The sequence below is a fragment of the Amaranthus tricolor genome, chromosome 11 (genome assembly GCF_026212465.1).
Source record: "Amaranthus tricolor cultivar Red isolate AtriRed21 chromosome 11, ASM2621246v1, whole genome shotgun sequence".
Taxonomy (NCBI): Eukaryota; Viridiplantae; Streptophyta; class Magnoliopsida; order Caryophyllales; family Amaranthaceae; genus Amaranthus; species Amaranthus tricolor.
In genome coordinates, this window is record NC_080057.1 from 27,112,357 (window position 1) to 27,138,114 (window position 25,758).

The 25,758-nt window shown below is 32.9% G+C and overlaps 4 protein-coding genes across 6 annotated transcripts; 1 reads left to right on the top strand and 3 right to left on the bottom strand.

Annotated features, from left to right (window-relative positions):
- The first annotated feature begins 23 nt into the window (after window positions 1-23).
- LOC130827365 (uncharacterized) lies at window positions 24-847 on the top strand. The gene has a single exon (XM_057693060.1). It carries the CDS (start codon window positions 271-273, stop codon window positions 607-609), a length of 339 nt encoding a protein of 112 aa, XP_057549043.1. The 5' UTR covers window positions 24-270; the 3' UTR covers window positions 610-847.
- Window positions 848-1,196: 349 nt separating this feature from the next.
- LOC130827364 (thioredoxin H-type) lies at window positions 1,197-6,399 on the bottom strand. The gene is made up of 5 exons (XM_057693059.1): window positions 6,180-6,399; window positions 5,540-5,622; window positions 4,180-4,293; window positions 2,240-2,362; window positions 1,197-1,740 (listed from the first exon to the last, which is right to left on the bottom strand). The coding sequence occupies exons 2-5, from the start codon at window positions 5,558-5,560 to the stop codon at window positions 1,591-1,593; spliced, it is 408 nt and encodes a 135-aa protein (XP_057549042.1). The 5' UTR covers window positions 5,561-5,622; window positions 6,180-6,399; the 3' UTR covers window positions 1,197-1,590.
- A 1,222-nt stretch (window positions 6,400-7,621) lies between these two features.
- LOC130827185 (probable inactive receptor kinase At5g58300) lies at window positions 7,622-12,839 on the bottom strand. Of its 3 annotated transcripts, none has more exons than XM_057692836.1 (4): window positions 11,849-12,839; window positions 11,563-11,618; window positions 8,628-9,985; window positions 7,622-8,507 (listed from the first exon to the last, which is right to left on the bottom strand). In XM_057692836.1, the coding sequence occupies exons 3-4, from the start codon at window positions 9,916-9,918 to the stop codon at window positions 7,873-7,875; spliced, it is 1,926 nt and encodes a 641-aa protein (XP_057548819.1). In that variant the 5' UTR covers window positions 9,919-9,985; window positions 11,563-11,618; window positions 11,849-12,839; the 3' UTR covers window positions 7,622-7,872. The 3 variants fall into 3 exon arrangements, with proteins under 3 accessions (XP_057548819.1, XP_057548820.1, XP_057548822.1); XM_057692837.1 differs by having other exon boundaries at window positions 12,130-12,504; XM_057692839.1 differs by lacking the exons at window positions 11,563-11,618; window positions 11,849-12,839 and adding an exon at window positions 10,552-11,489.
- A 1,613-nt stretch (window positions 12,840-14,452) lies between these two features.
- Window positions 14,453-19,843, bottom strand: LOC130826891 (uncharacterized). The gene is made up of 5 exons (XM_057692506.1): window positions 19,231-19,843; window positions 18,903-19,011; window positions 18,231-18,351; window positions 16,943-17,854; window positions 14,453-16,576 (listed from the first exon to the last, which is right to left on the bottom strand). The coding sequence occupies exons 1-5, from the start codon at window positions 19,400-19,402 to the stop codon at window positions 16,175-16,177; spliced, it is 1,716 nt and encodes a 571-aa protein (XP_057548489.1). The 5' UTR covers window positions 19,403-19,843; the 3' UTR covers window positions 14,453-16,174.
- Window positions 19,844-25,758: the final 5,915 nt, after the last annotated feature.

Sequence of the window (25,758 nt, forward strand, 5' to 3'; positions counted from 1 at the left end):
AAAGCTGAGGTTTGTAACCGAAGCTAATAACCACTTAGAAATTAGCCCCACTGTCTCTCCCTTTCTCACAGAACCTATCAGGCAATTCGTTATCAGCCCTTCATCACAATCTTCAACTTTCTCTCTCCTCACTGAACCCATCTGGATCTAATCAACCCATCAACAGCATCACAACCTTGAAGAACAAGACTTGTTTTATTGGGGGAAATTCATAAAACCCACTTATCTGTACCTTGAAGGTTGGGAATTGGAATCAAAAGAAATTAAGAGATGAGTTTCAGGAGCTTAGAAGAATTCTGGGCATTTTACATGAGCCAACACTCGAAAGCATCAACTAGGGGTTTGCACTTTGTGGGTACACTGAGTGGAATAGTGATAACAATCTGCTCACTGTTGTTTAATTGGAAACTGTTGATTATGGGACCTATAATTGGGTATGGATTAGCTTGGTACAGTCATTTCTTTGTGGAAAAGAATGTTCCAGCAACATTTGGTCATCCAATATGGTCATTCATATGTGATTGTAAGATGTTCGGATTAATGCTTACAGGTGGTATGGATAGAGAGATTAAACGCCTTGGTAAACGCCCTCTTCTTCATCCTTTCTGAATCTCTTCTGTGACGATCAAGCTCCATTGTATCATATTTTCTGGGTGAGAATTGTTGATCAGGATCACCGTCTCCATCTTGTATAATGTACTTATATTGTATTTGAATATTTACTTATCGTATACTCCTAGTATTTGGAAGTTCATTTGGAGAAGTCCTTCCTGTAAACTTGTGGAAATCCATCAAATTTGGTTGCTGCACTCCAGAATAACCCTAATTGGCAACTGCAATTTTCTTTTAGTTCCAATTTCTTTTAATACTTCTATGTGTTAACTGTTAAATATACAAATTGTAGGTCCTTTTAATTTGGTAGATATAGTCCCTCAAATAAATAAAAAATTAAAGAATGACGATAAAAAATAGATGAGTTGAAAATTATTAACTTGTGTATTTGACAAAAAATGAAAAGAGCGTAAATACCGTGACACAATCAAAAGAAGACACTTTAAAGAACCTGAATCGATTAGTTCTCATAACTCGAGGAGAGCAAACGGTTAAGAGACATGACTCCAAACTAGTGCTACTACGTCCCTTTGAGTTTGACACTTTGACTATTCTATGTGAGAGCTTTTGGAGAGAGTACTATCTTGTACACAAGCGAAAAAATATATTACTGAATGATAATTATTATTGCTTACAAGAGTTTGAGAATACAAAATCTTAAGTTAGAAACCAATACAAGTCGGTTATAACACAAAACCACATTATGAACATCAAGAATCAAGATTCAAGCCCCCCTGCATTTTGAATTTTGAATATACAAAATTGATGACCACCTGAAAAGATACACTATTTTACCAATGCTCATGATTCCTGAGCATCCACTCTCACTCACATACAAGTATACAACTAATACAAATAACACACTCGTAACATGATTTTCATCCATAGCTTTACAATAGGTGAAAGTAAGCATGATTGGCTGCAGTCCAGACGACTAGTCAAAGCGACAAGCTCAAAGGCAGTCACTACACAATCTCACTAATAAGTGATCCCTTGTCCGTCTAATTGGGCAGTTATCTTCTTTAGCAACTCCGCCTTGTTGGAACCTACAAGTTTGTCAATCTCTTTTCCATTCTTAAGGAAGAAGAAACTTGGAGTGGCTTTGATGTCAAATGAGGTGCTTAGATCCTGTAGCACCACAATAATCTTCACTTAAATAACTCTAATACAACTTATTGTACGGTTACAACAAAATTTCCTCAACCTAACCACTAACCATATGCACTTCATATTATAAGAATTTGCAAATATAGATAAGGGTCAATCAAAAACAACCCCTTCGTTATTACAAGGTAAGGTTGAGTATATCTGACACTCAAGTCCCACCTAGGTGAGAGGCCCCTAATGGCGCTGAGTAACGGAATGTTTTAGTGAATAGACACAAATATCACGAAAAATCTAATTTCCGACATTGCGTCATTGACGGCAGTAAAACAGTGATTACAAAAACAAAAATTTCGCTCATATGATAATAAATTCTTTCTTCGTTAAGAAGACGAACTGAGGTGAAAATTCTATGAAGCAAACTTGTTTACCTTTAAAAAAAATGTATTAGTACAACAACTACAACAACAACATAAGCTTAAATTTCTAAATCCAACGTGGAGTATAAGCTAGGAATACTTACTGGGAGTTCGTCGACATCGACAGTGAGGAACATCAAAGAAGTATATTTTTTTGACAGTTCACAATAATATGATGCAATCATCTTGCAGGGCCCACACCACGCCGCACTAAAATTTGCTATCACCTGTCACAAAAAGTTTTATCAAGCTTCAGCAGGTAACAAGTAAAACCTTTTACGATGAGGAGTATAACGAAGTAGCAGTCTTGCCAGAGAAGATACAAATGTATTGCTTTGGCAGCACATAGCAAAACATGAAGGATTTAGAGAAAGCATCATCATCTATCCTTTACATAGATTCACTCAGACTTGAAACAAAAAACTGTACAACAGAATCTGTCCATAAAACAGGACAACACAAGTGCACAACTGTCAACGATGAAATAAGGTAGTTAATTTGTGCAATAGTTGATACTGAAACAAAATGAGTCATCGATCGTCAATTGTATAGTGACAGTTTTTCGCATGAGCAGTAAGACAAAACCTTTTTACTAGATTAGCTTATCAGGGCACCTACACCCTCGTTCTGAACACAAAATATGTAAACCGAGAAAAAGTATCTACCAGATATCTCAGTAGCTCAGTCCTCAAGGTTCAGTCATTGTTTTAAATAAGCATAGGATGTGCAAATCAACATTCTGACCATGGTAATGAGACAATCAGACAAGAATTACCTATTCCACAACAAAATTCCATGACACTTGTAAGGAGACACTGAGACAGATACAGGCTAATATGAGAAAGAGAGAAACAGGGAGAGTAAATACAATAACGGCCCGTTTGGTTAGTGGTACTAAATAGTGGTAATGGAAATGATTTATAGTGTAAAATTTCATCAAAAGTTCCATATCATTCTTATGGTGATGAAACTTTAATCACAAAAAAGTTCTTTTTATTTACAAATTTCCATTACCACCTAATATCACATCTCCCAATGGTAATGCATTGGAATGAATTTCAATTGAAGTTTGATAAATATAGCCATCAAGGTAGCCAAGAAATTTTTCAACCAAAATTACACTAATTTTCATTCCCATTACTACCATTTATACCATCTACCAAATAGGTCGTAAAGGTAAGTAGAAGCTAAATCCCTAATGGCCCGTTTGGTTGATGGTAATGAAGTAATGGAAATGAAATGTTGTAATGGCAATAGTAATGAAGGAATGGATATGAGAATTGGTAATGAAGATTCTTTTGTTTGGTGTACATGACTAAAGAATGGAAATGGAAGATAATATTCCATTGATTGCATTTGGTTGTTAGTAATAAAAAATGGTGATGACTCTTAGTTTCATTATTGTATATTTGTATCTAAAAGCATTATTGTATCTAAATTATTCTATCTAATGATTCTTTTTTTAATAATAATATTTTTTTAGATAATTACATACATTACCTTTTTTTTCTTCATTATTTTTTTTCTTCAGCTCGAAACAACATTACCTTATTTTATTACCACAGTAATACTTCATTACCATTACAGCCTAATACCAGATTGTTTGATGGTAATAAAAAAGTTCCTTTTTGGTAATTTCATTACCTTATTTTATTACCATCCATTACCATTGAAGGCATCCAAACAACCAAGTTTTTTATTACTTAATTTTATTACCATTACCACCCTCTAATACCATGTACCAAACGGGCCGTAAGTGCCAATTTTCCATTCCCTTTTCAATTTCCAATCTTCCATACATAGTTTTCCTTCTAATTTTCTAATTTCATATCATCAGACTGCCCAAATATGTCAAGAAAAAGTAACTTCTCATCTCTTGACAAATAATACCAAACAAGATGCTTATAAATGTCAAGCTTATTTACACACATAAGTAAAAAATCCCTTGTGGAAGAGTATCCTTAAGAAGTAAGAACTAAGTAGCACAGCAACACAAAACACAATTTTGAAGAGAGATTGTTCACTGAAGGTTCAGAAAACTTACAATTTTGCCCTGTTGATTTGCTAAAGATAAACTCTCCTCCCAAGCGGCAACTGTGGTAATAAGATGCACATTTCCATCAGCCATAATAAAGTGAGCAGAATCATCGTTGTCTTGCTGCACCCCAAATAGCAACCACTTTTAACTAACACTTCTATGTTATTGTAAATAAAACATCAAAATTCCGAGATAATTTCCCAAAGTGTAAAATTGTAGTGCTTAAAAGACCCAGCCAAGGTATAAGAAGTGAGAATGAATATGTTCCTATTACATGTTTTCAATACCTCGCGGAACAGTAACCACAGAATCACGACACTAAGTCGAGGTGATTCGAAAAATAATCATCCCGATTAAAGATATTCAAAAACAATTATATCACTGACACTAGCGCCACAGTCACTGAATATCCAGTAAGTATGCTTCTTATATACTTCTACATATCACTAATCAAAGCCAAAGTTTTCAGATTTTAGCCGTATGAATATTAAGGGGAGAACAACAATAAGCGGAGAACAATTGAAATTGGAGGAAAATAAGTGATTTCGTAAGCAATATACCACATGGCTAGTCATAACCTATTTGATAAGCACTATTAATATTTGGCAATCATAATTATTTATGCGTAATTTGTAATGCAAGTCCATAAAAAAATCATTGCTAATGCTTATCTTGTTATCCATCCTTGATTACTAGCACCTATTCCCACTTATTCTTCAAAAATTTCCATTACCACTTTAGAGATGATATTGAGTATGTAGGGAAACATGCACCTATTCCTACCTACCAAAACAATTTTCAACCTAGTGCATCACCCCTCGGTAACATGCGTTCTTCATTAATCTACATTACCAACTATTCACATGCCTGTAAGTGGAGACTCTGACTTCAAGACAATAGGAATATTCCCTATTGAATGACATCTAACTTATCAACATTCCCTCAGTAAATTACTCTAAACGACCTCACGGTGTGGAGCATAAAATTTCACAACTAAAAAGGACTTTGGATAGTCAACCAGCCATTCAACTTATTGAGAAAAAGAATTATCCTTTTGTGCCTATCTTTCAAGCAGTCCATTTGTTTTGTTTGTCTATTTCCTACTTTTTATAATTTCTGAATACATTTATCCACAACACATCCTTAGTTCCTTACTAATGATTCCCCCATTATCTCCATTCCCCATTCATATTTTATGATTTCTTATTCCCTGCTGTCTCGCATTGTTCCCTCCTCTTGATAACTCACACAAGCTTTTACATATGCATTTCATCATCTTCCTTGATTTTATAAGCTACAAAATGAAGAAACAAAAAAAATATGGAGGTAGTATATATGAAAATAGCTTTCATTCATATGAGCTTACTTTTGAAGCGCACAATCCCATCTGGCAACCTCCCGAGCAAAATTTACCAAAAATGCAAGCCAGAGTGCTATTATGAAAATTGCCTGAAAAAAGCAGGGAGTCAATAATAAGCAGATCGTACACATCCTGTGGAAAAAAGAAATCAAGAGACTAATGTTTTCATTCACAAGCATTTTATATGAATCAAGAAAAACAAGGAAACCTCAATTGCTCAATCACACTCAGCTTAGAAAGAAATCCAAGCAAAATCAACTATGTATAGCATCTCATCAGTGATCAGTAGCAATATAATTTAGTAAAATACCTAAAAATCATTGAGATAGTAAGCAATTTAAACACTTCAATTGTGAAGTATCAACTAACAGTAGATGTAAAACTACACTATACCCAAACCAAATACATTCCCAAATCAATTTTAATGTGTCAAAGTGGAGAATTGCATAAAATTTCCATTAGAAATTAGAATCATGATGGGTTCTTAAAATAGAATATTATCTGAAATGGGATTTTACTTATCAACAGTACAATCAAGAAAGAACAAACCTTTATCATAAAAAAGAACAGGAAACTTATAAAATTCCTAGTAAAAGATTATATGGACAGCAACAAGCTAAAGAAGATGCAAGAAAAACAAACAAACCTTTGAAAGGAGAAGGCCTAAACCCTGATCTTGTGAAGTAAATGGATTGTAATTTGTAAAGCCTTTATGAAGACAAATTTATGATGAGAACTTTGAAAAGTTTGATGATAAAAATTGGATAAAGCGAGGAAAGATAAGATGGATTGTATAAAGGGAAAGTGGTGCGTTTCAGACGGGTTAGTTGGACTTTGAATGTTACTCCGCCTCCAGGCCCTCCAGTAAAGTACAAGTAATATTTGACCATTATTATATCAATCAATTTCTAGTAAACTCATCAAAAAGTTATGGTCAAACTTTTCATGTAAGTCTATTATTATACTCCTTCCGAACCAATTTAGATGTCTCATTTGCTTGGACACGGTTATTAAGGATGGTGTGGAGTCCATTAAAAAGGGTAAGTAATAAAGAGTAAGTAGTGAAGGGTAAGTAGTGAAGTAAGGTATATGGAGGTATATTCGTAATTACTTGTGTGAACTAAGGATATTTAGGTAAAAAAAGGTTGACAAAAATAGAAATGAGACAACTAAAAAGACTTTGCCAAATAAGGAAATATGACAGCTAAATTGGTTCAGATGGAGTATTTATTATTGTTTCTGTAAATAACACGTTATTTTACGGAAAATATTGATTCGATTTAGACTTAATCCTCTTCTATCCCCTATTTACCCATAATTGTAAAGGTTGTAGTAAAAAAAAAAAAAAAGTCTATCACTAGAATTTTTTAAAGTTTTTAGTTTAAATAATATTGATGGTTTTCGTATTCAAGTTTAAATATAGTTAATTATCATAAATATTTAAAAAATATTAAAATGGTGAAGATTAATTATATCAATAATTGTGTCATAGACAGAATAATTATGTAGAAGAACAAATAAGAACATCAAATAAAAGCGTATTATATATTCAACTATTCTTGTGAAAGACCATCTCTTAAATAGACGACCTCAAAACAATAAGCCTACATTCTTATTTTCTCTTTAATTTGTATAAATTGAGTTATTTAGGTCATATATATGATGCATCTCTCACAACAATTTGTGTTGTTTATTTAATATATTTTTTTAAGGAAATTGGATTTGACCATATTTAACATGTGGCTTATTGTTAGATTGATTCAATTATAGCTTGATTTGCTAAAATGAATAGTCCTATGTAGCTGTAACTTGAAGGTTTTTCAAAATGAAATTTAAAAAACTGATGTGGTTACCTCACTCTAATTAGCTTGATGTTGATTGGAGAGTTGGTGTAATTAAATAATTAAATAAAACCCAAAAAGTATCAAAGTTTGGGTTAATGCTCTACAATATAAAAAGACAGCTTGTATCAGCTAATGCTGCACAGTTTTAGTGTATGGTAGTATGATGTAAACTCAATAGGACATATAGTAGTAAATTTTAGAAACATTCTTCTGTTAATGCTGAAAACTGAAAAACACCCATAAATAACCAAATCTCTTTCAAGTTTCAAATGATCAATTTCGAGTCTCGTCAGCTCCAAGAACACATACATGAAATTAGATGTACACCAATAAATAACAATGTACAATTCAAAACAAGCCTACAACAACATATTCCTATACTGATCGTCAATTATAAAATCTGATAACAAAAGAATGACAGGCCTTATCAGCCTGTATTTGCAAATTTTTGAGCTATGATTGTAATATGCAACCAAAATCAACCGTCTTTGTTACTTATGGTGTACGAGAGTTCGAGTCTTTTGACTTGGACCCCTCTGCCTCAGGTGATGGTCGACTCGAAGTATCGGATTGCCTGGTCTCTTCAATCATCCTCACCACTTCTTCCATTTCCGGTCTTAAATCCGGCACCTTGGAAACACAAGCCATTGCAATTTGAAGCATTTGAACCAATTCTTCTTCTATATTTTGATTTCTCATTAGCTCTGCATCGAATACTTCTGCCGTCCATTCCTCGCGAACCACTGACTGGACCCACCTTGGAAGATCAACAACATCATCACGTCCTGGTGATTGAACCGGAGTCTTCCCTGTAAGCAGTTCGAGGAGGAGAACACCAAAACTATAGACATCGGATTTTTGAGTGGTCTTCCTTGTCTCTATTGTTTCCAGTGCTCTGTAACCTGCAATTCTCGGAGGGACTGCAGGAAAGTTCATTAGAGGAGCTAGACCAAAATCAGAGATGCAACCATTGACATCCTCGGAAAGAAAAACATTGGAGGATTTGATATTCCCGTGTGTGAACCTGCCACCACCAGCAGAATGGATATGAGCTATTCCCTTGGCGGCTCCCAGTAGAATCTTTACCCGGGAGTCCCAGTCCAGTGGCGGCTTTTCTCCATCCTTACTACCTGAAATTTTAAACAGTATTCAGTTCAAAATTTTTAAATATGGCAAAGATTAAGAACAACAAAAAGGTTTAACTCTGAAAAAGATGTGATACAACAAAGAGAAACAAAAGGGAAGCATACCATGCAAACGTGCCAACAGGCTGCCAGCAGATACATAGTCATAGACAAGAAGTTTTTCATCCTTAGAGTAGTAATAAGCTCGTAGGGGAATAACATTAGGATGTTGACCCACCCTTCCAATTGTTTCCATCTGCTGTTCAAACTCTCTTTTACCGACCACAACCTCTTTCAACCTCTTCACGACCACTGTTACACCGTCCTCCAATAAGGCTTTGTAAGTTGTCCCATAGCTTCCTTTTCCGAGCACTTCAGCAGAGGCCCTTAAAAGGTCTTCAAGATCAAAGTTAAAGGAACAACCTTCAAAGAAAACTAGTTTGTTCTTCTCAGCCTCCTGAACACCACTACCAAAATCCTCCTTGGGTTTTTCAGTCCTTCCGGCGCCAAAACCTTTGCCTTTGCGAACACCACTTCTCTCACTACCCCTTTTCTTCAAACAGCACACGACAACCATCAGAAGTAGAAAGATTAGAATCACACCTCCTGCTGCAGCTGCAATGGCAATGATAGCTCCTGTGCTTAGTTTCTTCTTCGAGTGTTTTTTTACATAAACACTAGGAGAAGGACCCATCGACGCAGTAGGAGGCAGTGTAGGAGCAGGAGTTGGAGAAACACCAGGACACTGGTTGAGTGGTGGCCCACACAACCCAGTATTACCCTGAAATGAAGAATTAGGAAAGCTACTAAGCGTCAACGGAATTGAGCCATTTAGGTGATTGTTGCTCAAATCCAGAAATCTAAGAGTTTGATTATTCAATTTGGGTATGGATCCTGTAAGACTGTTATTCTGAAGGAACAATTTGTTTAACCGACTTAGGTTTTGAATCGATGATGGAATTTCTCCCTCCAAGGAATTGAAAGCAAGGTCTAATGCGATGAGTTGAGGAGATAATGTAGAAGGAATTTTTCCGGATAAGTTATTTTTTTGGAGGTATACATACTGGAGCGAAGGAAGGGACAGCAAATCAGATGGAAGATTCCCAGAGAGAAGGTTCGACCGAAGGCTGAGGGTCTCTAGGTGATTCAATTTCCCAAGAGTATCCTTCGGGATCGGACCTTTGAGTCCAACCCCCGGTAACCTAACAGCAATAACACTATTGTTATCTAAGCTGCAACTAATTCCCACCCAAGCAGTGCATACTGGGATAGTGGAATTCCAATTTACTTTATGACCATGAGGGATTAGAGCAGCAAACTGTAGCAAAGCTTGCTGGTCGTTCTTAAGATTAGCATAGCTTGGAGGTGAAAATATGAGAAAGAGCAGCAACAATGTCAGAATAAAATAGAGCTTCATAGATAGTCTTGATGTTGGTGCTCAACAGAATAGTTGCTGGTCAGCTGCTGCAACTCCTCAAGTATGCCTGGCATGAGAAAAAAAAAAGTTGATAAGTGGCTTGATTCGTTTTTCTAAACCTAGCCACCTCAAATATGTAATTTCGCTGTATCAAATCTACATTATTATGCCCTATCTAAATCTCAAATGTAGAAAATTTGAGTTCTAACACCAACTACAATAGCTAAATAGTAAATACACATATAGATTGGTCGAAAGTGCGTACGCTTTGGATGAAAATTAATTGAACTAAATTTCATTTCTAAGGAAAATGGAGTAGATTCAAATGAATTTCAATCTTTAAACAACATTTTCCCCTAATTTAGTTCCTTGATGAAAAATTTCAAAAGAGAAGGAAATGGAGGGAAGGAAGCACGGGACAGATAGAAAATTTTAGCATTTGTTGCGGGGGAAATAACTTCTGATCTTTTCAACATGGAAAAATAAGTTTTAAGTCACTCCTTAACTGGCAGAAACAGCCCAAGTGGAAAAAAATACAAGACATGAATCACATCTTCACATAAGCAATATGCAAGACATGGACGATGTAGGAAAGCAAATCTAGAACCAAGACACGAGATGCAGAACCCATACAGTAAGGGAGTTACAACTACTGGATCATAAAAAAATACTACTACACAGAATAACAAGCAAGGTATAAAAGCAGCAAGCAAAATCTCAACTGTCATTGCAATTGAAAAGAAGGTACAAATGCTTCACCTAAAGTACCAAAAACCAACTCATAGAGTAAATGTACACCGAAATGGGAGCCACATGATAATAGAGTAATTCTCCCTGATTGAAGTATCCCTGGACCAATATGATTAATGCTAACAAAAACATCTAATTACAGAGCTTTCATTCACACCAGATCCAGTATCTCTCTAAGGTATTTATACACTGGGTCCATTCATTGACACCAATCCACCCACCCTCATATATGTATATAAAATTTATAATTAAATTATAAAAACAAGAAAGTCACCAGCACAAAGTCAGTACAATTCATTAGTAATTTAACCCTTATTACAATCCTTATTATTAGTAGTAAGTACCAAAACCAAGCTAAAAGTACAGCTACACATCAGGTGAGGTGGAAAGCAGAAAAAGCTTGGCAGTATGCAAGGTTAGTTGCTAAAAAGAAGAGTCTTTTTTATGTTTGCAACAATAATTACTCTTACTCATCAGTCATCATGAATCTTCTCCCACTTGCCTTTTCATGCGGTTTCAACTTCTAAAAAATTCAAACTGAACCTCCTTTGCATCCACTCAATCAAATTAACTAATTGCATGACATATTAGGCTGGATTAGTCAGTGAAAGATCATTCCAAGACTTGTGACATCTTGACCTATTTTACATTGCCAGAATAATGGGTATACTAAAATACCAACTTAGGGGAATTCCAAGTTTTTGTCTAGCATCTAAGCTTAGAATGTGAAACCAAACTTTGATTAATTTACAAATTAAGAACATTCAGTGATCTAACCAAAAACAAGGTGGAAGATTTCCAACTTTTAAGACAGGAAAACAAAAATGGTAAAAAAAAAAAAAATCAAACAGTAAACTATGCAAGGCAATTGAACAGCAGAATAAGTGAAATTACCTTTGGAAAAATGGAAAAGCTCAAATAAGAATATACATCATCAATTCATCCAAATTCTGCACATCAACAACATAAAAACCAGAACTTTAGACATAAATGGGCAACAGATCCATAAAATATCCCAATTCAATTCAGAAAATGTGAGATACATCATCAATTTAGTCTAAAAATAGAAGAATAGAGGAAGGTGAAAGAGCCACATTTGTGGCATGAGTGAAGAGACAAGAACAAAACAAACCAACTTACTCCAACATCCCATAATTTTGAAGAGAAAAAAGAAATGTACCTGAATAGAGCTGCATTTGCAAGTAGAAAAGAAAAAGAGGGGTTTGGAGAGGAACTGGGTAGCTAAAAGAAAAGGCAATTACAACGGCAAATCTTCAAGAAGAAGCAGAAACTGGGTTTTTTTTTTTCCAATTCTCTCCAACAACTCAAAAAGAAAGAATTTTTATTCTTTTTGAAGGTAAAAAGTTTAATACACCCAGAAAGCTTCCCAAGTCTAAAAAGGGAGCATAAATTAAACACAGATCTCAAAGTATCTCAGCTGATTTTGTTTCAAGTTCTGACCTTTCTTCTTTTTTATCCTTCTTCTTCTTCCTTGGAGAATGAAAAATGAGGAATACAAGCAAGGACTGCTTCCATCCTAGTTCCTTGCTTCTACTTCTTGCTTAAAAATTACAATTCTTTGTTTTGTTTTGTTTTTTTTTTTTAACTCCACAAAAGATACTGAAATTGAAAATAACTTAGTCCCCACTCCATTTATTTTAATTTCAGTATCAAATGATCTTAAAAAATCAAAAATGAAAAATGAAATGGTGCAGACTGCAAAGTGGTTGGGGAAGGTGGGGAGCACATTTTTTTAGGAGAAGATATTAGTAGATAACGGTTATTTATAAGGTTAATAAATTAATTTTATATAGTAGAAAATAGAATGCGATAGGATGAGATTTTTATTATTTATTTTAATATTATTATTTTTGCCTGTTTATGGTGATTTATAAACACGATTATTAATTAGAAATTTTTGTTTTTGGAGTTGGGTGCATTGAAATTGTAAAAATTTGATCACTCTATTTATTTTTAATGCTTGCACTATTTAGATGAAAACATGGTTTAGATAAAATAAATGAAAATATTTGAAATAATTAAAAAATGAATAGGATAGATGATAGATGATAGATGTATGGATGAGACAGACAAAAGAGGAGAGGAGCAGAGCAGAAAGGAAGAAATGTAGAATTGAATGAGATTGTTTATCTGTATCTCTCCTATTCTTCTACCTTGTTTTCATGCCCTCTGTTTTCTTCTAAATACAATTATTTTTGAAGGTTTTTGTTTTATCCTAAATTAAGGAGTTTTTGTTCTTCTAAATTCCGCTATTTCTTATGCGAAATATATATATATATATATATATATATATATATATATATATTAGTTCCGTCTTTTCTTTTTGTTCTTCTTATTTACTTTTTGCATAGTTTTCAATGTAAATTTTAAATTTTAATATCTCTAATACACATAATAAAAAATTATAAAAAAATACATAATAAAAAAGTATAAGACAAATCTAATGAGATCTCACATAGATATATTTTATCTTATAAATATGTGTCAAAAAATTAATTAAATTTATCTCTCTTTTAGGTGAAATATTTCAAATAAGAAGAAAATTATATATATATATATATATATATATATATATATATATATATATATATATATATATATATATATATATATATATATATATATATATATATATATATATATATATATATAAAACATTATTATAGGTATACATGCTATATACGATATGCGTTAATTTAATGATTTATATAACATAAGTTTTAAAGCATTTTAAATATTTAATTTTAATTTAATTTTATTCATTTATTGATAGCAAACAATGAAAATTTGTACACTCAATATCGAATACATTGGATTAGATGTATAGGTCAAACTCACCAAAGCTTTACTTTTGAAATTTCAGTTTATACCATATAGTTCATCTTGGATTCCTTGCATAGTTAGAGAGTTTGTCTTTTGACTTTTATTACATAGTTATAGTAAATATAGTAAACTAGTTTAAAGAATAATACAAGAAAAATTTAATAAGTACTATATATTTTACTGAAATAATTACTTTGGATAGCAATATAATTTATTAAAATATTTAAACTAATTTAACTATAAAATTATATTAAAGTATATTTATGATGATCTCTTCCTTTAAATAAAATAAACTAACTATTTCTGAATGAATTAAGTAATTTCATTCGATTCAAATTAATTTACTTGATTTTGATTTTAACCTAATTAAACTTTAAACTATTAAAACACTATTTAATAAACTAAATTAAATATTTTTTTAAAATAATTCCTTACTTGCATATAAAATGTTCTATTGAAACAATTAAACTCTTTAAAATTTTTATTTAATTAATTAAGTGTAATATATTAATTTTTTCTTTTAATGCAAAATTGTAATTAAAAACGAAATTTAATATTAGTATATATACAAAAATTTGTCATAGTCATGGTAGTTGACGCATTGTGATTGACTAATTTTAAATATTAATTTATTTGTTTCCATTTTTACGTTGAGGTTTAATATTATAAACGTATATGATTAAATTGTGTAAATTTTAAATTAACATAATCATTAATTATTTCTTTAATTAAAAAATTGCAATGTAAATATATTTAATTCAATTAAAAAACTATAAATGACACAACCATCCTAAGTATGTCACTTGTTATTATACATTAAAATTAATAGCTTGTATGATAATTTGAAAAATTAGAGTGTTGATCTTGAACACCTACTACATACCAAATAATGATCACCTTTATTACACTATTTAAGACAAATCTTTCTAATCTTCTAACAACTTGTATTATTTGTAAATAAATATTTACCTTCTGGAACTAATAATTTTACATCGAATGTAACATATATTACATGAACTAACTAATGTACTTTACTCACAAATTCTTAAAATAATATTAAAATAGTCAAGTGTCCATTCAAGTGATGAACTATGAAGCTACAGCCAAAACAAAAAAAAAAAAAAAAGTCAAGTGACTGTCTAGCATAGCATGTTCATCCTTACTTCAAAATTGAGAATCTAAATATTCTTTATTAAACTCTACTGCACCCACCTCAAAAGAAGTAGCAGACTGGCCATGACTCAACAGTGAAAATGGACTGATTGGTTGACCTTTTGATCACTAGTCATTTAGTAAGTAAGTACTAGATCTAAAAAGGTATTATTAAAGAGCTTTATTTGAAGTAGTTGAATTTGGACCTACTGCACCCACCTCTCAATTCATATTACCATTCTCAATGTAATGGGCAGGATGAAGCTACTAGCCTAATACTAGCAATGTTTGACATGCGATACGAGTATTTCTGTTTCGATTCATCTTGGGATACCAGATACCTACCTCTACCTGCTACCGGCTATCAATAACCAATCCCATAGAAAATGGACACTCATAGTATACACACAGCACTCATGTGGATTTGGATCATATGTTTAACCAAAACTTCATTTCACGAGTCATGATCTTGAGATGAGGACTAAGATTATTTCATTTCTTATCCATAAATGAGCAATCCAAACTATTATTATGAGTATTATTTATCATCAGGCTTGATTGCTGCAGCATATGTCTGCAATCATAGAAGTAATTCAATTTTAAAGAGTTTAGAATAGAGGTGGTATTCAATACCTAACATAACATTGAATATTTGTCTAAAAAACTGCCCTTTGTGGATGTGTCCTTGTCAAACACACAAAAACGACCATTAAGGAACAAACTTCACAGTTGTTAATAACACAAATATGCAAATTCAGTGACACTTGGAATAACAGTACTTCAATTATTCATGTTCAAGAGTGAAGTATCGTCAAATTTTCCAATAATAAACTTGGAAAGTACATGACAAGTAAGAGTAGGAAGGAAAAAGTAGTCAAACTAAAAAGCAGGAAGCCTAAAAGCAAGCAACCAACAATACAACTGCTGAGCATAAAATTATAAACCATCATAAACTGGCCGGGGATATGAATGGATCATAGAAAGCAACTGCTCAGTCTCAATGTTACATGATCACATGGCATATGCTGATTTGTATCTCCAGATCCATCCTACACAACTTCTCCATTCCCCAACAATCATAATTCTCTCTTAGGCTGGAAATATCTATAACTATCATGGGTGCCACATCTTATAATGATTCTCGAAAATGCCTAGTAAAAATATGCTTCAAAAATTTGACACTAGTGCATAAACATGATGATCAATTTATATCATCACAAAATGAATCAAATATACAAAGAACTAGTTTATGAGTATTGCCTGGGAAGTATCCAGGGCATTATAATTTTTGTATAATATGAATTACATATTCATCATGTAGACAATTGGAAACATGGGATGCCCAGAGGCAATTTTCGCAAAACAATCAGTCAAAGCATTCAGCAGCAGCTCTTCTCCAACCAAAAAAGAGACGTTCAATTACGCAGAGATAACCATAAAGCTTAGGATAGAGTAAATAATTTAAGCAATCAAATCAGATATATAAAATAGTGAAACAATGTACCAATCATCAGAGGCCAAAAGGCTCTGGCAGGTGCTCAAACCCATTTTCAAAAATGGAACACTGATCAGACATATCGTCCCCACTATGCAACCAAGTTGTGTTCTTAAGGTCCTCTTTTAGTAGAATTGCATCATACCGGGTACTCTCGTACATGTCAGCCACACTCAATCTCCCAAAGAACCGACCATTTTCTTCTATCTTGCCAATCCCATGCAACCCATTAGCATATGAACCGCTCTCTAACATGGACTCATTATTGCTAAGTGACGGGCTTCCATTACTGTTGACAGATGTTGGGCTGCCAGACCCATGAACCATTTGGATTTTGGATGGTGCAGTACGGATGCTCTGAGGAAACAGGGACGTATTTGGAAGTGGGCGCATGCTCCCTGAACCATTTCGAATATCCTACAAAATAAATGCAAGGTATTAATTGAAACCAACAGTGCATAGACATTTCCATAGCATAATCAAGAGGAAAACTACCAGCTAGTTCCACCAAGCAAGTCCATAAATGGAAAACACAAAACAGTTAAAGCACACACAAAAGATAGATTCTTCTTCAAAAACCTAGATGAAAACAAGTATCAAACTTAAAAGAGGAAAATGGTCTTAAGCATAGATTACCTTCATTAAAACTAGGAACATTTGACATAAATAAATTCAAGATTTTCAAGGTCATATGGAGACTGCACAAAAGGTCATATGGAGACTGCACAAAATTCCAACTACAAGATGCTGATACAGCTATCAAGGCAGAAATAATAAATGTACCATATGCCTTATGGCCATGTCAAGTGACTTCTTCGATATGGACCTTCCCATGCCACCGTTTTCCATTGTTGTTGATGCCTTGACAGGTTTCCTCATTGAATCAGAAACATAAGCTGATCTCCGAGGCTCAGATATGTCAGCATTGTGGCCATTAGATGGAAGATGGCCCCTTCCATGTGGTTCAACAGACCTACCCCTACTCACAGTAGGAGATGATGGTCTTCTTGGCATATTAACTGAGTTTAGGGTCTGTGTGTTTATTTTTGATGTTAGAGAAGCACCTGGCCTTGACCTCCCAGCAGATAGAGGTCTATCTGGTAATGTTGATCTCAGATTGGGGGGTGTTTCAAGTGGAAAATCAGAGGGAATAACTTTCTGCTGTGATCGACACCTAGGATTAGGGGAGCTAGGTCGGGATGTTGATGTCTGGCTGCGTCCATTAGAATTCACACGCCCTGTTGATACAGAAAGGCTAGGTGCTGCTGAGTTAGATGATGGACTACGCCGAGTTGGAGTTGATGGACGAGAATTTGATCGAGTGACGGGAAAATTTGAGTTAGAAGTAATCTGAGATCTAGAAGTAGTAGGAGTTGAAGGCCTTGAGTTTTGTGATTGCCGATTTTTGTCACTAGAAGAGATAGTAGAAGCTGATCGGGTTTTAGAGGGATTAGAAGATCGTGAGGGTGTTGTTCGAGAAGGAGTGGAAGGTCTTGATGAGGATGATGAACGGATGATGGGGGAGGACGGTCTTATATAAGATGAAACAGAGGCAGAACTTGTGTTCAGAATTGAGATGGATGATCTACTTGAAGAGTAAGTATTGTTGCCAGTCACAGATACAGAAGAGCGAGTCACAGAGCTGCTTCTTGCCGGTCTTGTGGAATGGCTGCTATCCATCTGTCCAGTTGAAAGCTGACACAAGTATACGATTGTGTAAGGCAAGTTATCCAAAGAACTCATATGAGCACAAGAATCTACTTTAATGGCATGAAATTATGCTGGTCAACAAGGTAGAATATGAAAGATTACCAAAAACAAGAGCATTACATCCTTTACATCAATCAACAAGGATATATAAGCCTACCATTGTAATTTGGTAAATTTTATTACTTATTCTGCAGATAGTACATTAAAAAAATAAAAACATAAAAAAAGAGAGGGTAAAATGTGTTTATGCTATATTCTGCATTATTTTTCAAGATTTAGATTCAGAAAAAAGAGGTAACAAATCAATTTCCATGTAGAAAACTAAGATCCATTTAAGTACTTTCAACATTATACAACGTACCCTGGACTGTTTAGTCGTTGAGGTTGATTTACTCGCAGATCTTCTTGGAGCGGCTAAGCTTGGTTGAAAATCACTCCTCTCTGGTGCAGCACGAAGAGGAGTTTCTGGAGGTGTCAATAGCCTATATAGTTGTAAAGATCAGTGTCAAACAATCTTCCACACAGTAACAAATCACATCCTAAATTCAACCACGTTTTAAATGCAAACTTATTCAGATCCTAAGCTAACTCCAATAACGCATCTTAATTCACTTACCATGATCTACAGATTAGTTCACACATCTTAATGCAAACTTAATTCACACAGTAACAAATCATGATAACGCCCAAGAATTTACAGATTAGTTCAATGACAATGCGAAAAATCAGGTAGTGATTAATCATGACAGCATAGACTATACAATACGCAATCTAGTTTTAAAATATATAGTTCACATGCTATCTGATAATGATTTGCGGCAATTATTGCTCATGGATCATATTTTAATATTCTGAGAAGTAGTAATTACACTATTTTATCAATCAATTAATTATAATTCAATTCCACATGAAGCACCATCATTGAAAGACTTCAAACGGAAGAGGATAGTATTATAATGGAATACTAGTATTAGTACCCATGAAAGAATAGATCACGAAAATGATAGCAGGAGTAATGAGTGAGGATGTAAACCAGTCATAATCATGTTTGCCGCCATCAGTAGAGGCCAATAGATCATCCAATCCATTTTTAACAGGCAGCTTCACAGATCCAACTGAATTCTTCCCCAATTTCATAGAAACTACAACACACACAAAATTAAATTCAAATAAATTTACATTGTTATAATAAACAAAGATGGTAAAAATAATAAAACGTCACTATTGATGATAAATAGAGTGAAGAGTGATTGGAAACGAAAGCGAAAGCAGAAACAGGGACCATTCCATAATAAGTTGTTAAGGAAAGGTGAGATCGTAAAGAGACCGACCGACAAAATGAGAAAGAAAGAAAAAAAAACCTAGGGATTCGTCGGAAGGAGTAAGAGGAGCAGTGCGACGAGAATGGGAAAAGAGATGGAGATTGTCATCGGAGTCATTGAAACAGTGATCTCTGTGATGGTGTTGTGGTTGCGATGGATACTTCCTAGCGGCGATAAGAGAGGAGTTATAATCTCTAAAGTTGCGATTCATACTGCAATCTAGGAAACAGTATTAGATGCTAATGACTGCTATAACGAACAAGATAATCTGTAGAGAGAGAAAGACGGAGGGAAACAGTTGGGTAAATGGGGGTGCTGCCTGGATGCTTTATCATATTTTACATCATATGACAACTGACAAAGAGAGGGAGATCCAACTAATATGTGCATTGCCCATTCTGGGTCTTAAGTTGCTGTTAATTTTATAATTTACAGGATACGCCAAGGAAATAGAAGGTTAGTTGATAATCAATTCACAATTTTCATATTGATTAAATAATCCTCTCTTTAATTTTAATTCACTGCTCCATTTGCTTTTCGGATACTATTTATTTCTTACTCTTAATTTATATGTTATTATTAATTTATAAGTTAAAATATAGTCAAGTGGGATCTTGTTTGATTGGTCTCAATGCAATGATTATTTATATCAACTTTTCATAACTTTTAATTATACACAATTATAGATATTAAGGATTGAATAAATGTATTAGATAGAGTGCATAAAGCAAATGAGATATTATTAGTGAATTGTAGGGAGTATATTAGTTGTAATTGAGACAATATGCAATCTTGAAGTTGTTAGTTTTGGAAATATTTAATTGTCTAATTAGTTGTGTAAATAATTATTGTTTGTTAAAATTAGTTATTGTAATAGTTGTTGGAAGCCTGAAATATAAAAAATGTAGAGAAAAATATTAAATGTCTAACGTTCTAAAAAAAATATTAATTGGACTATTAAAAATTATATAAATTGTTAATTTACTACACGGTAGTATTTTTTTTTCTAACATAGCGTCTTAGCCTCATCAAATAACTATTGTTTACTTATCTAATCTTTAAATACGATAAAAAATATAGTTAAATAAATTGCATAGGATTTCAATTGTCATCTAGTTTTGAATATTAAATCAGTTAGATTAGAGATTTTGGACAAAATTGAGAAAAGATCCGAAAAAAAACGGTGATGCAGACAGAAAAATTCGACCATGCATGTTAAGTTGTAACTCAAAGGTAAGCTAAATCCAAAAAATAATGGGGTATTATGATAGTGAAGTATGGTTGTTGGGTGTTGATTATTGACTTTTTAGTTGATCTTTTAATTAGTTGAAAGTGTTGTTTTTTTTTTTTTTTGCATTTAAGTTAGTTGGATAAATCAGATGTTTAAGGAAATATTTGCTAAAATTATATATTATTTGTAAGTTGTTTATAAAAAAAAATAGGTCAACCAGCTAAAATTTAATGGAAAAATTTCACCAAATTAGTTTTTCTTTTTTATTTGAAAGTCAACTTTTTAGTTGAACGAGAAGTTATTCATTAAACACATTTTCTTAGGTTCTAAAACAATTAAAAAATTATTTATCAAACATTGTAATATTAATTAGCGGTTTATAATTAGATTAATAATAATGTACAATAGTAGAAATAAAAAATAAAAAAAAAAGTGGGGACACGTGATTAGGAGAGTAGGATCCCCGAAGTTTATCGTTAATCACACACTTGTTATTGATTAGTAAGCCAACTAATAATCAAGTAATTAATCAGTAGTTGGAACAAGATGAATGGGGTAGGACTTGGACTAAGAATTGTAGGACCATTTGATGAACACCATCCAGGGAACATGCTTAAGCGGAAGGAAGAAATGCATACACTGCATGTGACCCTCTTTTTGTGAGTTCTTGCATTTTTTTCCATGTCTTCCATTCTTTGTGCTTCTTACAATGTACACCCTTGTCTTTTAGAATTAGCATCAAACAAAAAATAAAGTGTTTTTAAAAAAAATATAAATATTTGTTAATTATTAAAGAAAAATATTAAATTGTATAGATGAAATCAAAAGAGAGTTAAAATATATAGATAAAATTAAAAAATATAATGGATCCATTTCTAAATAAGGAGATGTCAAAGTTTAATAAGGTGATACTAGTTTCACAGTATTATTGGAAGTGTTAAGTGAGAAAATGAGTAAAGATGTTAAAAAGTCAAAGAAAAAGTTATATAATAAAATAAAATGAGTAAAAATGTTGAAAAGAATTATTTGTAACTTGAAATTCATTTTCATATGTTGAATTGGTGTAAATACTAAGTTTGTAAATCTAATCTAAAATATAAAAATGTGGAAATGGACCAATTTCATAGGGTTGTATTGACAATGCAAATGAGTTAAGTATCAAATTGAAACGGTTATAAAAATGTCGTTGTTAAAAATTACTATTTTAATAAGTAAATTGAGTTTGTCATTTTAAAAGTAAAATTTACTATGATTTTTAGTTATCAGATTTATTATTTTTGGGGACAAAATAAATTATAAAACGAAAAAAAATACGGGAATATTAACCACCTCATATTTGATGAATATGTGTAGGAAGCCATATTACTCTTACTTTGTCACCGCACCTTATGACTCACCCAAGTAAATCACTCATCATCTCACCTCCAAGATAAAAATTAGATAACTAAGCATCTATCTTACAATATCTTTTTCATGCTCTCAACAATTAAATATCTGTACTCCTCTTGTTCAAATACCTGCTGAAATTTTAAGATCATTGAAGATTGAAGTGAAAATCTCTCCTTTTGCTTAAATTTTGTAAAATATAGCTTGTGGGAAAACTATTTGTTCATCTCTGGAATTTGCTATTATTTCTTTTGGATTTTAACTCTCACTAAAGAGGTGTTTTGCTGCTTTGGTGTTGAAGTTGGATTTTGAATTTTGATTGAAGAAATTGTTCATCAAGGTAATTCACAAACTAATCTATTTAAGCATAAATTGAATGTTTTAAAGTAATTTCTATTAGCATCAAAGCTAGGTTTTCTTTTTTAAAATAATTTGGGGATTACCTAATCAATTTTTTCTAATTAGGTGATATAATTATGATATCAAATTATTTCTCTAGTATCAAATTGATTTTCTTATCAAGTTTTAGGTTCTTGTTTAATGTTGATTAGTAATGGTTATTTAGGTTTAATTTTTTTAGTATCAAATTATGTAATATGGATTCTGAAATTTCAGATCAGATTAGGTTCCTACTGTTTTGCAATTTTCGGTATTGTTATGTTCGTTTTTAGCTTTTGGTATCTTCACAAGATTTGTAGAACTCCGAATCGCGGTTGCGTGGGCACTTGAATCGCCCCAAAATGAGTTCGTATGAGGGAGTTATGTCCAAAATACTAATAGGCTGTCATGAAAATCAACAATGAGGTTTCTATTTTGCCATTTTCAGGACCTTTCTGATTGTTTTTGGATTCTGGTGTCTGCACAAGAATTGTAGAGCTCTGAGTCAGGGTCGCGTAGCCACTTGAATCGTCCCCAAATGAGTTCGAGAGTTAGGACCAAAATACTAACAGATTGTCATAAAAATCGCGAATAACTAATCATGAGATTAATTGTTCAAATTGGGATCAATTTACAGTTATTATTCTTTCTGTATTGATTGGTATTGTTGAGTTATGGTTCTTAATTGATTATTATGGGTGTTGGTACAAGTATCAAATTTGGGAATATAAGTATCAATTGGGTATTTGATTAGTTGATATTATTTGGATAGGATATAAGTTGGATATTGAGATTTAAGATTGGTGTAAAATTAGTTAAACTCCATTGATAGTAACTCAAGTTCTTATATGTTGATGGTTGATGATGAATTGATTTACATTTTAAGTAATGATTGTTGATTTCAAAAGAAAATTTAGTGAGTTGTTGTTTTGTTTTATATTGAAATCGACATTATAAAAATATTCGTTTTTGGGAATTAGCAACGGATATTTATATCCGGATTATTTAGGTAATGGTTATTCGAATCGGTCTCGAGCCCCCATTCCCGTTTCGTTCTTGCAAGAGCTGTATTTTTGGCGATGACGATCATCCGTGTTCTTACGATTTAGATCAAGCCTACTTCTTGATGGTCCATTATATTCCCACGTTTTAAACTGTTATTACATTATTGTTTTTAATGAGTTTTGAATAAATATGTTTGGTATATAAAGTTTTGTTTGTTTTGCAATGAAAGCATATGTTTTATTTGTCGTATTATTTCGCTATTAACTTGTAAAGTTATAGCCGTATTTTGATTCTTCATGAACTAAAGGTTCATAGTCGTATTTATGTCGATACCAAACGGTCTTTTAAAAGAGTTTGGATTTGGATAAATAATGTTTATAAATGGTTACCAAGTGAACAAGGAATTTGATTGGAGATGCTTGTTAATGACTTGTATATAAATGTAATAGTTTGTTAGATTACTCAACAATTCAATTGTTGACAATTTTTTATGGGGTCTATCCCTTACGAGGGATAGATCCACTTTCAGGTTGCCAACTTTAGTGTGGATGGATGTGCTGCTCCTTTATGTGTCATGTGTTGCGATAACGAGTACATCGTTTTTGGAAAATTAACTTATTATGATATTTTGACAAATCATGTGTTGTAAAAATTTAAGAGTTTAGATATTTTATAATGTATTAACTTAGTTTATAACTGGTTTGTAATTAATAGTATTACAGTTATTTAAAGTTTTTAAATACTCTAATATTGGTTGCTGTGGCTATAGAGCCACAGGTCGAATTCAGCCTAGACTTCTATAAGTCTTCCGCTGTGCTTTGTAGACAATATTATTATATTGTTTACGCTGGTTTGGGTTGTTTCACAAATTTTGAAAATTCTAAGTAGATAGGTGTTATTTACATACAATTCATAAATTTAAAATTCAATATTAAACTTTTCATTTTCAAATGAATTTTATGTTGCCAAACACGTAATATTTTAGTTAACTTACATGTTGCAAATACAAAAAAAAAAAGTAAATATATATGTTGTGATTAGGTGACTTTGGTTTATTCAAAAAATTGACATAGCTTGACTAAGCTTCACTCGTCTATTTGGAGTCATGGAGTATGGGAACGAGAATTTGATTCACTAATGTTTTCCTTGCCAAAATTTTGCTATGCTTGGAAATCATCAAAGACTTATGCACAAAGGAAGATGAAGAGTGCTTATTGGTTGTTGAAACATTGTGATTGTGAATAAGAATAGTGCATAAAAGGAGTTGGTTTAACTTTAACTGTGCAAGTAGGAATGGTCATGGGGCGGGTTTGGAGCGGGTCTGGCCAGACCCGGACTCTGACCCTTTTATTTTTTATAGATTCAGACCCGGATTCGGACTCTAAGGGTTCAAAATTTTCAATACCAGATCCAGACCCGCCGGATCTGACGGGTCTAGGGTCCTTGACGGGTCCTTAATGGGTCTTAAACAAAGTCTCTTAGATTGTCAAAATTGAACCTTTTTCGAGTCTTTTTGTATTTTTGTAAGCAACTTATTATCGTATTACAAAAACTTGTTCGAGTCCATGAAATTCAAATACAAAATAATTACTAAAAAGTAAAAAAAATATTTAATTGTATAGGGTCCGAGTCCGAGTCTAGGGTCTGGGTCTCGAGGTCGGGTCTGGGTCCGAGTCCGGGTCTGCACCTTGAGACCCGCAGACCCGGATCCGGACCCGTCAAATATTTTCTGGATTCAGATCCCGAATCCGATGGGTCTTAAAAAAAGACCCAAACCCTTAAAAAAGGAGTAGGTCCGGGGCGAATCCAACAGGGTCCTGGACCATGACCATCCCTATGTGCAAGTATAATTAGGGAACTTTTGAAGCATTACATGAAGGACTAAAAACAGAGGTTGTGAGTCTCTAGCTAAGTCTCTTTAAACAAGCAGTGGGCACTTGAACAAGCAGCCCATCCCTGCTACTCTTGCAAAATTTTTGCCAAGATTAATCTTAAGTGTTCGTTCATTTTCTTTGCCTAACACCCTTTGTAACTTTAGGAACTTAAGTCTCTATTTTCTCGTTTTTACTTTGTTTAGCTGCTTTACCATTGTAATACTTTAAAATTTTTTGAGCTTAACCTATTGTCATTTAAACGCATAAATATCAAACACTGGTCTAAGTGAGAACGTATTCAATTTTGGTGAACCTTGTAATTTGTATAAATTCTATGATATGATTTGTATTACTACATTATTGCTTGTTTCTACATTGTCTTTGTTCTATGCTTGTTTTGCATTATTATTGGTGGTTTTGCGTTTGTGTTTGGTATTTGAGTTTAACAAGGGATGAAAAAGCAAAAAGTTGTTATAATAGCAAGTTTATTTAGATGGTTGCTTTAGGAAAATAGAGGATCAAAAGACGGATAAAATATTACATTTGATAATTTTTTAAAATAAAATTAAATGGAAAAATTGTTCAACTTTTAGCATCATTTGAGCAAAAATTTATGAACTTGAGCTCCCTAAATTTTTTTATAAAATTAGTTTTTTTGAGTTTTTCATTTACTTTTTTATAACCCTTCCAAGT

Coding starts and splice junctions, on each gene's coding strand:
- LOC130827365 (XM_057693060.1), top strand. CDS start 271: ATGAGTTTCAGGAGCTTAGAAGAATTCTGGGCATTTTACATGAGCCAA.
- LOC130827364 (XM_057693059.1), bottom strand. CDS start 5,560: ATGGGATTGTGCGCTTCAAAA. Junction 4,294..5,539: donor TGGGATTGTGCGCTTCAAAA/GTAAGCTCATAT, acceptor TTTGGGGTGCAG/CAAGACAACGATGATTCTGC. Junction 2,363..4,179: donor CAAATCAACAGGGCAAAATT/GTAAGTTTTCTG, acceptor TTTTTGTGACAG/GTGATAGCAAATTTTAGTGC.
- LOC130827185 (XM_057692836.1), bottom strand. CDS start 9,918: ATGAAGCTCTATTTTATTCTGACATTGTTGCTGCTCTTTCTCATATTT. Junction 8,508..8,627: donor CCTGTTGGCACGTTTGCATG/GTATGCTTCCCT, acceptor TTAAAATTTCAG/GTAGTAAGGATGGAGAAAAG.
- LOC130826891 (XM_057692506.1), bottom strand. CDS start 19,402: ATGAATCGCAACTTTAGAGATTATAACTCCTCTCTTATCGCCGCTAGG. Junction 19,012..19,230: donor TCCTTCCGACGAATCCCTAG/GTTTTTTTTTCT, acceptor TGTGTGTTGTAG/TTTCTATGAAATTGGGGAAG. Junction 17,855..18,230: donor CAACGACTAAACAGTCCAGG/GTACGTTGTATA, acceptor TACTTGTGTCAG/CTTTCAACTGGACAGATGGA.